This window comes from Saccoglossus kowalevskii, chromosome 21 (assembly GCF_978046115.1).
Source record: "Saccoglossus kowalevskii chromosome 21, keSacKowa6.1, whole genome shotgun sequence".
Lineage (NCBI taxonomy): Eukaryota > Metazoa > Hemichordata > Enteropneusta > Harrimaniidae > Saccoglossus > Saccoglossus kowalevskii.
The window spans coordinates 10,575,214-10,587,999 of record NC_140661.1 but is presented as its reverse complement, the minus strand read 5'-3'; the positions used below and the strand labels follow the sequence as shown (position 1 = coordinate 10,587,999).

At 37.2% G+C, this 12,786-nt stretch overlaps 1 protein-coding gene across 1 annotated transcript in view; it reads right to left on the bottom strand.

Annotated features, from left to right (window-relative positions):
- Positions 1–12,229, bottom strand: part of LOC100372872 (atrial natriuretic peptide receptor 1-like) — a 63,531-nt gene extending 51,302 nt beyond the window's left edge. The window contains exon 1 of the mRNA XM_085495013.1: positions 11,542–12,229. Coding sequence (XP_085351139.1) covers positions 11,542–12,229 — 688 coding nt within the window. The remainder of the gene's footprint in view (positions 1–11,541) is intronic.
- Between the last annotated feature and the right edge of the window lie 557 nt (positions 12,230–12,786).

Genomic DNA, 12,786 nt, shown 5'->3' with positions numbered 1-12,786 from the left:
ATGTGTCAAATTTGGCTCGTAGTGCCTTGATTTAATATTGAGAAAATACCTGACCGACATTAGCTTACCGTACCGTAGTAGTTGATGCCCGGTTGCAATTTCGGTAAATCTCAGGCTAAAATATTACCTAGCAGTTGGACATCGACAAATAAGAATCAACCCCTGCCTTGCGTGAGTGTGTCACAGACTCAATGCGGGAAGGGGTGCAAACCCACTAGTTGAGACACATCAACTCACGAACATGACTTAAAAGAGCATTGGTCATGTTCCGCTTACACTACTAATTGAGAAAGAGATGGTCACAACATTTTTATTTAGCACTATATCTGAGGTAAGCACTTGGGGTAAAAAGTTAAAAATCAACCACTAATTGAAATCGTATGCAGCCATCAACGAGCGCTACATCTGAACAATTCCTGTGGTAATGCGTAACAAGCCATGGTGGCATTGGATATAATTTCCCGATGATTTGGATGTTGTTCTTGGGAGAATAGAGTTATTTAAATCAGTGAACGCGTAAAACAGCTGTGGTCTGTAGTCAGTGTCGACAGTGAAAATTAGAGAATTAATCGTTAATAACAGAGGTTATGCTGATCTCGTCTACTGCTTTGAATTAAATCGAAATAGTCAGCGCATAAGTAGGTATCATCACGGGTCAGCGGTGAGTTGTTCAGAATACATGTGCAGAGTTGCTTCATTAATATTCATTGTTTAGTCACTATGTAATTGCTTGATTATAGTGTTCAACTTCTACAATTTCAGTATACAAATATACAACGTTCCCACATTTCGTAATATCATTTCTAGATCCTGTAAGTAAATCTATTATATAATACTTGTCCCTTGCTTCCGCTCAGAAGGAAATCCGTAGAGAGTTGCTTACAGAAATCGTTATTACCGAAAACATGAATACAACAGATGGTTTGAGACGGTAAAAGCATCTTGTGCTCAGAAGAATAAGCCACTTCGCAAGGGTTATATATACTAGGCACTGTATCACAGACTGTATTTCGAGCGCAACTTGGCATTAATTTTAAATATCTTAAGACTTATCCAAGATAAGTTAGGAATATAGTTAATCTTTCACTAATCTCGAATGTATGCCGTTGTACTATCTAAATCAAATGCACATCCAAGAAGTGACCAAGGGATTTATATAAAAAAATAAAACACAATTGTCCAAAACAAATTGTCGCATGTTAACTATTATAAATCTTGAAAGACTTTAAATTTATTATATAATGTTTCAAAAAAAGGTATATTCAGTTCAAATTTAAAAATTAAAACAAACTAGCATTTTGAAAACCAATTACAATAAACATATCGAAGGAATAATCGATAAATTTGTCGTCTTTAAATTAAGCTTGTTTTTCGTGGCAATATACAAGCATTTTTCTCACCGTCTCCCGAGAGAAAGTTCCAGTTGCCTTTTCACACATAATACATTTTAAATTTATTATATAATGTTTCAAACAAAGGTATATTCAGTTCAACTTTAAACATTTAAACAAACTAGCATTTTGAAAACCAATTACAATAAAAATATCGATGGAATAATCGATAAATTTTCGTCTTTAAATTAAGCTTGTTTTTCGTGGCAATATACAAGCATTTTTCTCACCATCTCCCGAGAGAAAGTTCCAGATGCCTTTTTCACACATAATATTGCGAAAGCTTCACTTCATCTCCAACGAGACCACATACATTTAATTAGGCGAAGTGCAACAAGAAGTCTAGCGACTGTCTCGCTTCCAACGAAATATCGGCGCGCATGCGCCTCAGTTACAAAATACAGCATATACTCCCTACATCTAAATCCTGCTTATTATGGCGCAGCTCAAACTGAACCGACGTCTTGCTGTCTGTGCATTTTGATACACTTCAATTACAAGCTACTAGACTTCTAACACAGTTGATTGCGTCACGGTACTTGTTTCATGCAAAACCTTGAAAACCTCATTCAATTTATTCCCCTGGGGATTGCCTATACTGAACTAATTGTTAGTGAAAGTTTGCAATCCCCTCTTTTAACACTGTTGCAGTAGAAGAAGAAATGTTGTACACACTATTATTTTAAATTAGTACAACTCCCTCGTCGATGTATGCACTAATGTAATTGAATTGAAATGAGTCATAATTGAAATATTACATAAATGATATGACCTCGAATGTGAAAAAAACGGTCTCTGATGCTCGGGTAAGGAATTCTTCGAGTATTAAAATTTGGGAAGTATGTTTTCAGTCGGGATCAAAGAAAATTTATAGATTGATTTCGATGTATGTGATAAATCACGGTGTATCGTCATATTTAATCTTTATGATGCTAACTTGTGTTTATTGTAAAGGAGCACAAGGTCAATTTGAATCGTTGCAAGACATAGTGCTTTGAATTACTAATCGGCGAACACATTACGTACACACGAATTTAATTGTCTTTTTTAAAAAAAAAATCGCTAATACTCATGAATTTTAATGAACCAAAATAAAATACGTATATGCATGTTTTGTTGAATTTACGAGCAATTTATTTAACCAACAGCTCGAATGCATGGTAACATTCAACGACAGAGGAGCTTACTGCTCTTAGCCCAGATGAGGGCCTTGTATATTTCAGTTGGATCATAACAGCGTGGCAAATTGCCCCACTGGGGCGTTTTAAACGTTGGAGAAGTTGGTGAACAATTGTCTAGAGATTACGCCAAGGCACGCTAACCGCTCCTCAGTATCTAGATTTTTCTTATACATTGGAGACACGTAATGACTGAATGCCCCATTAGATACTCATTATCTATACCATCGCATCGATTTAGCGATAATGCGCAAACAAAATCACGAATTATTTGATGGTATGCTTTTTCAATATTTTTTAACTCAGTGTATCTTCTTCAGCGATTTCCAAATAAACAACTTCAACAATTTGTTAAATAGGAAAATAATATTACTTCAAAGATACAAAGGTACACGAAAGCTTATTGGTAATGCACGCAGCCAATAACATGGAGGACTTCAACTGTAGTAATAACATTACTTAATTATGAGATACTGAAATCGACAAGGCTAATTGATTATTAAACATAATCCTCGTAATTAATTACGGGTCATGAACGCGTACGTCACAATATCAAGCGTCAACACATCCGCCCACAGACTGTTGTTAACTAATGGTTTGTCATACTTAGTGATAATTGCCAAATGTCTACTAACATAATAAAAGTGTCGGCTCTGAGTTCAACCGAAAGCATGCCAGTATCAATGCGCCATATGATTAAAAAACAAAAGCAAGTTGAGAAACAGATTTTTTTTTTAATTTCAGCCACGAGAAGTGAAGACAATTTTAACGTACAGCAAGCCAATCCCGGATTAGGCAACATTATGCATTGTTGTCTTTATTGCCATGTAAACCGTCCAGCTGCCATAGAAATACCTGCATTCATGCATTGTTAATGAAAACCGTACTGTTCTCCTCGAATGCAGGTTGGTATATTAACAAGCCAGAACGCTGAGCTCACGTGAATGTAGTGTTTCTACAAATTGCTTGTAAGTGACACTAATAGACGTAGCACCAAAGGTAAAATAGTGTACGTCTCAGTCATCGGGGAATTCGGTGAGTGATTAAGATCAATTAATGTTTTTGCAAATGTAAAAAAGTATCTACGGAAACTGACATTATCGGAAATTTATTGCATGGATGATAGTGGGTGTGCGTGTTTGCACACACTTGTATCTGTTAAAGTATAGCTTAACGAGTCTAAATACTTAGATTTGTTATTTTCGACTTTTTGTTTCGGCTTAATTTAAAATACTTAGTCAGTGTAGAACATTTGCGGCGGGAATGTCTGTCAAAACCAAAAAAAATAAAATAATGAAATGTCCTAATGGAATTGCCATCGGTATCAGTCTTTCATGAAAGTATATGTCTGATGATTACAAACATGGGGTTGTTTTACGGCGCGAGTTTTTATCTTCTTCATGCGCAGCTTTTTTTATGGTGATGGGAAAAGTAATCTATGCGCATGAATAAACACGCCAAACAACTGGTGTGTAAGTGCTGTTACTTTGCCGGCAATCAATACGCCATGAATGTCATGTAGCGATACGCAATCAGGTGGAACACGAGTTTTCAAGTGAAAACGGTCGTTAGGCGATATATACATTATACATACATCCCGGCATGCCAAGTGACATTCGCCCAAAGCTCATAAAACGGACGACGTGTGTGTTTCTTGCAACCTCCATATTGAGATGTTGCATTTGTCAGTTTAAAAACATACTTATATGGCGTTTCTTGGTCAAAATGAGACTGACGTTTGTTTATTATTTAAACTAATTGATAATATGAGGTTATTACTCGGACACCTCAAAGTATGCACGAAGACAGAACAGCTTGAGTATCGACCGATGCGCAGTGGCGTACTGTCTGAGCGCATACTTTGAGGTATTCTCGTAAAAACCTTTATTATTATATATCTTTTCCTTACACCGTGGGAACGCCGAAATCCAACAAGTGAACTTCTTTGTGTGGAGTCCGGTTAAACCCTGGTGGCAGCCATGGTTGTTTTTTATTATTAGAGGACGCTTACGCGCGTAATAATTCCATATTCTGAATTCGCATTTCTTAGGATAAAAATACCCCGTAAAATACCGCAAAATTACGGCACGCTGTAGCTTATGGCGTTGCGGTTACAGATGTATGATAATATACTATACCGAATGTGCTACAGAGCTTAATTTAAGATGTGAGGTAAAACTTATTCCCAACATTATAGATCGCGATTATTAGGTCATCGTGTATTACGTAATCAATGTTCGGCATCACCAAGTGTTTTTTATCGGATAATCATCAATAATTTAGTAAATTTGTCAAGATTAAATATATAAGCTTACGATAATCAAACGCATTTAGAGGCAAATGCACTTATCAAGATTCACTTCGACTGGCATATGTCTTTTGTGTGTGTGTTTATTATATATATATGGTTTATACACTGGTTTAGGAAATATTATATCGCACAGTTTCGATTGATGCCGGGAACACAGTTTATCGACATTTCAATCTCACGTGGTTAGCGAGTGGGCTTAGTACGGTGGCAATCAATATATATATCTATGGTTTCACGGTGTCATGGACAAGTATTTTGATCAATATATGAAAAATTCGAATTCACTTCGTTCACAGATTATATGACAAGAGTATGTTGGAGGCTGGAACCGCGTAGCAAAAGTGTGCTTTGATGTAAAATTGAAATTGCCGACAATATTTCATAATTTTCTATAGTTTTCTTCAGCCTGTTTTGTATAAAAGAAACAATTACCTTGCCGACACGGGTGGGACATTGAACGGATCAGAAATGTTTCACGCGTTAAATAGATAATAAATATCTGAAAATCAATATAAGTCTAAGCGGTGCGCTGGGTTACTTGTAACAGGTGATGTCTGGCAGTACGCAGGGTCAAATGTCATGCAAAGTACGCTAATGCGAATATCGGGTACCATTTACGTCTGTTACATACAATGAATCAAACTACAACTGCAATTGTAAGACCGAATACCACAATTTATTGTCCCGTGAAATGTCCATTCCATGCTAATGTAATTTAGAAAACGTGGACATTATTCATCTGACACGCACCTAGTCATCTCAAATGGGTCGGTGTTAAACAAACACAATTACTGTTTCTAATTTTCAAATGCATTCTATTTGATGTTGTAATAATTGCTGGTCCAATTTATTTGCTAAAGACTGTGCGTACTAACACGATTCACTGATATTTGAATTTAAATAGTTATATTCTGTAAAATAGCGCTTCCAGGCTCAACCGAACAGCTTGCGGGCACAACTTACATTGCTGTAATAAGTACAACGTACATACGTTATACGTATCTATCTGGTTGCGTTTCTGATTGGTTTCTAGATGTTTGGTATTCGATTCAATGATAGCACGCCCGATATTGTTCGTGAATAAAACTGATTTTGAATATAAATTTACACCTTACATGCACTGAACGTGAGAAAAAATCGTAGGTATGGCAATACGGTACACCCTCTCTAGTAATTATTAGAAATAGCGCCTAAAGTGAGCGTACCGTCTATAATAAAGAATTTCTATTGTGTCCACTGGCGCATACGCTACATTATCCTTTCACCGTGGAATCCGCCAGGTCACGTGGCCATACCACCAATCATCCACTTGACTTCTGTCGAAATACAAATTGATCGTGTATATGACTAAACCAAATTGAATGACATTACATTAATTGCAGCGGTTTCGCAGAGCAGTAATAACGGGACAATATGGAAAGTGTTCAAAATCCGGACGTATCAGACCCACGTGGCGTACACATCTCCGATACGTATGTCGTGAAATCGTAAATGTACCCTCACAGCATACTTACTTTTTTGCGTGGAGATCTGATAATATTTTTTTTCTAAGCGTCTGGGTTGCGTTTTATTACAACGCGTTTAGAATATTTCAATTTTCCAAATCACCGGCACAATATAACAAATCCCGAGAACAAAACATGCATTAAAAGTTATGGCATATTTATAATGACACTCGCTGCAAACATCGTCAAACTCAGATTATAAACTCAGCAAGCGTCATACAAAATAAAAGCTCGGTGAATAACATTGCGTGACAATATAACTATAAGGCAGGTATACCAATAAATCAGCCGGTTATTACACTAACAGAAGAATTTTAACGCGACATGGTCCGATACGCTTGGCAAAAAAAATAAATAAATCCAGAGTATCGATATGAAACCTGATATATGCATGCGTGGTATGATATAGAACCAGGGTTGTCATGACAACAAATCTATGATGGGGTGTTTAACATTTACACGTATTATCTGACTAATATGGGATTATCTATGTTACAAATATCTTTTTACGCGAATATCATATGCGTTGACGTGTTTCAAGATAAGTACACAGACAACATGTGTTCAAGGTTGATTGATATTTCCCATAGTTAATGTATTTCTTCTGATAACGCGAATATACTTGTAGAACATACGATGTGAATATGTACTATGCTATTAAATTGGGTGATTTTTTGCTAAAATAAAAGTGACATTTTAGTTGTTAGATTTCCCAAAATTGAGAATATCTGATCAGATAATTTCCAAACTTATTAAGCAGAAAACAGTCGTCTATTTAAAAAGCTAATCTATTGAATCGACCCTACGGCGAGTGAAAAATTTCCTACACAGACAGATAACATATGAAAATAATAACAATAATAATTAAAAAAAAGCAAACGACGCGTGTGTGTAATTATAAAAAAGCAATTTCATCGAAGCTTATTTTATATTGGCGAATGTTTAGTTTACACTGTAACAATGGCCCCGTAATTTCAGGAAATTCGCTATGCACAAATAACGATTAGTGTGAACACAATCATCAGTAAGATTACTCTTATGGTTTCCCCGTCACATATTAGATATGAAGCGTATACATAAAAACGGAAGTCACAACTAAATCGTAATAATGGCTATCTGTCTATAGAAAAAATATGATTGCCCGAACTAGGGTAGAGCGGGAGTATCCTTTCCATATGTTAGTTTTCTTCGTAACTATTGAAACTACGTATGTGAGAATGCACCTAATTTTCGCCCATCATGCCGTGGATTGTGAAATGTACATGTTCGTGGATTCTTGGATGAGTATTGTGAAATATGTACATGTTCACTACTTTTATATATATTCTGTGTTTGCATTGTAAGGCTTCTGGAGCAAAGTGATTTATTTCCAGTTATATTATGTAGCATTTCATTTTAGAAGGCAGCCAATTTACGTAAGAGTGTTTTTGTTTTTTTAATATCTGCGTGCTGGGCCGTGAAATAGATAATCGACATAGTCTGTGTTATACGCAATGTATACAACAGCGTTCGTCACTAATGTAGCGTGGTAAAATTCCTCGCTAATAGCGAAAATAGTATTATGGTAAAAAAAACATGTCTAGTTATTATGACACATTTATTCGCCGTGTAATGTGTCGCGTTCTGTACTTCAATAGCGACACTTTTAGAAGTTAAAAAAAAACGAATAACTACATGACAAGCTATAAAAAGAATAGAAAATCACGGATACGTTACAAAAAAGATCTTCGTTATCGGAGTTACAGAATCAATGTTGCAATATATCTTATATATTGCGGTATTTACAAAGGCCCCGAGGAAGCTGCAGCCGATCGAAAAGGCATCCGCCGACGGTATACAAACAGTAATAGGTTTTCCATCTTATTATTTGTGGTGAATGCTCAGCTCGATCACGTTATTCGATACCACGCACAGGTGTGAAATCGTGCCGCGATTTATAAAGTAATTATCTTGTTTTCGTTTAAATAGTAATATTCCATGGGCATGTTACGCATTTGCTATGTCCGACAAGTATTCGTGGCAGTATGCAGTACGACCCACAGCCCTTCGAGATATATTCAAGTATTGGTCAATTTAATACAAAGTACTTGTAAACCTCGATTTTGTTACAATTCCCTGGCGAGAAACATTGCTTTTGTATTCAACTAGCTAATAACTGATAACACCTCGAGTGAACCGCATGTACTCAGCTACTGCCACGGAATTCTAGAGTTACTGTGGGTACTCTAGTTTCCAGGCAACATTATCTTAGGAGAAGGAAAAAGATACAGGCTTTTGCGTATGGCTGTATCTACGAAGATACGGCGCATCACTTTGCACGTATTATTTTTTACATGAAAAAATACAACTTACCGGATGAACAATGAGATATTACTGAAAATGTGGGTCAGAGGTGAATAAAATCATCGATACAGACATATGTTGTCATGTCAACAGAAATCCGAGTTAAAATAATTATCAACAGTAGGCTACGAAACTTATCACGTTACAGAGAACAATTTATGAAATATACACATGTGTCAACACCTCCTAATAATAACATCAATTCAACTGGATTTTAATTAATATCCAATTTAAAGCTTTATAAGCAATAAAATAACGCATCATCGGTGGAAAGTAATTTGATTTGAGAAAGTATGCACATGCCGTGTAGCCAAATTCCGTTTCTAAGATCTAAATTAAGCGCGCATGTAGGAGTTTAAAATTAATTGAATTGGCGACAGTATTGGCAGTTGGACAGCGAGCCTTTAAAGAAAATATAATTGTCATTTTGTTTTCAATGTTACTGTTACTCAAGAGTCGTACTGTTTTACCTAATGTTAATCATACGATAAGGCGTCTGCAAAACGCAGTTAGTGCTTGCTCTCAGAGCTTTCGCGAATTATATTTAACAGTATAATTGCACAGGGCAACTCCGACGGGTGCACCAATGATAATCACGGTTACGCGTAATGTAAAGTATTATTAAACTATTGGCTTTCAGGGTGGACTAATTAGAATTGATACAGTGACAGTGTTTCAAATTAACTTACCTAATTCCACGCAAACAGATACGGAACGTTCATTCTTATATGAAATTTGTCACGCTTGGCTAAGTCATTTAGATTAAACGCTTTCAGAAACTTTCAAAAGCGATTTTCCCTCAATACACGCCTGAATCGTCTATTATATTGTACAATGCAAAGACTTGGATCTTGCGTTTCCCGATTCTAATTATTAAATGCTTATGACGAAGACTCATATCGTGTTCATAATAACGGTTAAACAGAAATCATTCAACTTAATAACATTATAGATGCTATTTTGAGTCGATCGTTATCGGTGTGTAAGTGTAACATAGAAATTACTCCCAATAAGCTTCTATTTAATGGGGAAAGGTTGTGGATATTAGGAATATTTCTTCTTTTTTTTATATTGAGTTCCTACAATGTAACGTTTTGTTTCGTGAGTGTTAGTGATTCCTTCAAATTTTATCAACGAGTCCCGACATGAATATTTAAGTATCGTCTAATATCGTACTTACATCTCACAAAAAAGCAAATATTTTCACAACAAACTTCAGTTATAAAAAATAATGAAAGTGCCTATACTGTCATATTTTATTTTTCATTCACCAACACGTTATATTAACGAGCCTGGTCTAAAATAACATAAGTGTAAATCTGCCGTGGCAAATGAATAAACATGTATATTTTTAGAGCTGTGCACCAAAGAAAATACAAATTCCAACATTTGCTGACGCTGTTCGATAGTTTATTCATCTATAATTTTGATTATATTTTAGAATGTTGTTTCAGTAAACAATGTAATAGAAAAAAACGCCCAGTGCGGTGGGTATACGTGGGATTTGGTACGAAAAAAACACACAACAACAACGCGAGATTAATATGCCGATTAAAGTCGACGGCATGCCATATTAGTTTACTGCGACCCGGGTGTGACCCATGCGATCGAATCCCTGTCTTCCACAAGCTGTATAAAAGGCTGTAGAAAAGACTTGTCATTGATGCATGTGAATGTTGCTTTGCTTTTGTGGTTGTGTACATGGCTTACGGAATTCGATCGTCTGGCATTGTGATCGTATTGTTCACAAAATAATGCACAGAGCCATCTGCAATTCAAGACGTTCTACTAATAGGTATGTCTTCTTTTCAATACGCCACAAAGATGTGTAAGGTGAGTGGTATAGATCGCAATATGCCGTACCACGACTCACAACTCTTTATTTGCAACATTAACAATATAATCGAAATGTACAGGCAGGAAGAAATCAACATCAGAAAAATTATCGGGTTGAAAAACGTAATGTTGTTTATTTCTACTGCAATGGCAATGCTAATTTTCAACTTTCGCCATGAAGTAGACAACGTATGGTTTTTAAATGGTGTATAGAATATGGGAATTGTCGTCGCTCAGAATTAGTTTAAAATGCGTATTTTACTGTATCCCCGGCGTAATACCTGATGTTACCTCTCCAGCAACAGAATATTGAAGACAGACAAAAATCGAAGCATTTGCGTTTTTGCAGCAGAAAACATTCGATAAAATATTGATTGTCTGTTCTATTGTTCTAGACAACTTTTATATTAATTGATTAATATGCGTCAATGAGGGTTACACCATGGAAATATTAATACCGTTTTTAAATACCGCTACGAATGGAAAATTGAAAGTCCATTTAATTACCGACGCGTGCAGGGGAAACAAAACCGCACCCGTCTTTCCAATAATCTGTGCGCATCAGCGTGGCAGACGCAGCTGCACTGTGTCCCTGTGTGTGTATCCATATACCGTATATGTTTAGTCGTACACTAATGGTGGTCAGCGTATTTAGTGTTGAATTGCTTTCGAGCGCCCTAAGCAACATTTCCGCTAGACTTACATCGTACTTCAAATTACGTATCGCTATATGACCGTATCTCGAGCTCGTTCATCAAACTCCTGCTTCTACCAATGGTCCCAAAATGGGAAGTCATAGTGAATTGCATGTCTGTGATCAGGGTTGAAGTTCTGTGCACCTGGTTTAATTATTACGCGTACGTAATTAATGGGACGGCAACTGAACATAACTCTGCAATGAAATGAATATGAGTATACAGCAGTAGTGCGCGCGGGTGTGCGTGTGTGATAAATGAGATATTTGAAATTATACCTACTTCTCGAGACCGACGTCACATTCATTAGGACATTCTCATAGTTATTAGGGGTTATAGAACGCCTTCCGGCTGGGTCGCTTGGAAAGCTCACGTTAGCGGCGTTGTTTTTGACCCACATATCTATGCTGAACCCCAATATGTAGTACGTACTGTCGTTCATATCGAACATGAATCCGATGAGATGGAATTCAAAGTATTCTAACATTTTGACTAAAGCTGCTGATAATTTACGAAAATGTGGATATGTTCGAACTAATGTGGGAAACGTATCACGATCACTTAGCACGGGGTCGACCGCGGCGCCAGATAATATTGGCAATTTCCAGTGTCCACCGAGGGAGCCGATTACGTCCATGGAGACCCAACATGCTGGGCCCATGATAACATCCGGGTCTATAAAGGTCCTGACGTCTGTCAGCACGATGATTGCTGGGACCGTGCTGCACCGGCTATCATTGGTTATGACCACGATTTCGTGCCCCTGTAAAAGTCCGGGGTCGTTGTTTATATTGTCCACGGCAATATCTATAGCAGGAATCACTCTCATTCCGGTGAAACCATCCTTGTACGGGTCCACAGAGAATTCCAGCAATACAGACATTATGAACTGGCGAGCGTTGCATTTGTGGTAGAGACAAATCCAAAGTGTAATTAGCGTCCAAATAACTCGTAACATCGACTTGCACATCATTTAGCTGGAACGATCGTTTAATGGAACGTTCAAAGGAAGAGAGGTTGTAACACTGGTGCTGCGTGGCCGGTTGCGAATTGACAAAAAGAAAAAAAAAACGTAAAAACAAAAAACAATTACAGTATTTCACAGTGTTATGAGAATCGTGTCGTTTCCACGATATTGTCTCTCGCTACGAGCATACGATTACTATGATTATTGTACACAGTCGTATTCAGCAACAGCACGCATGTGAAAAGATCGTTTGAAGAAGCAGCGTTCCTCAACCTAGTCTAACAAGCAGTAGCATTGCTGTTGAAAATCGCACACTTACGTACACAATACTCCACCAGAGAATCACGCATCGTCAGCGGTCTTCTCCTCAAACGGGGCCGCTTTTTCCTTGAAAGGCTAGTCCGTGTCGCGTACACCGGTGAATAAATGCTCCTGATATCACGGACGACAGAAACAAATCCCCTGTTAGCAGAGTGCGATGCGCTCGTGTAACTACGGAAAGAACACTGGATGCAACCGACGTGGGAAGCCGTACTCTACAGATGTGAAAGGCCGCTGGG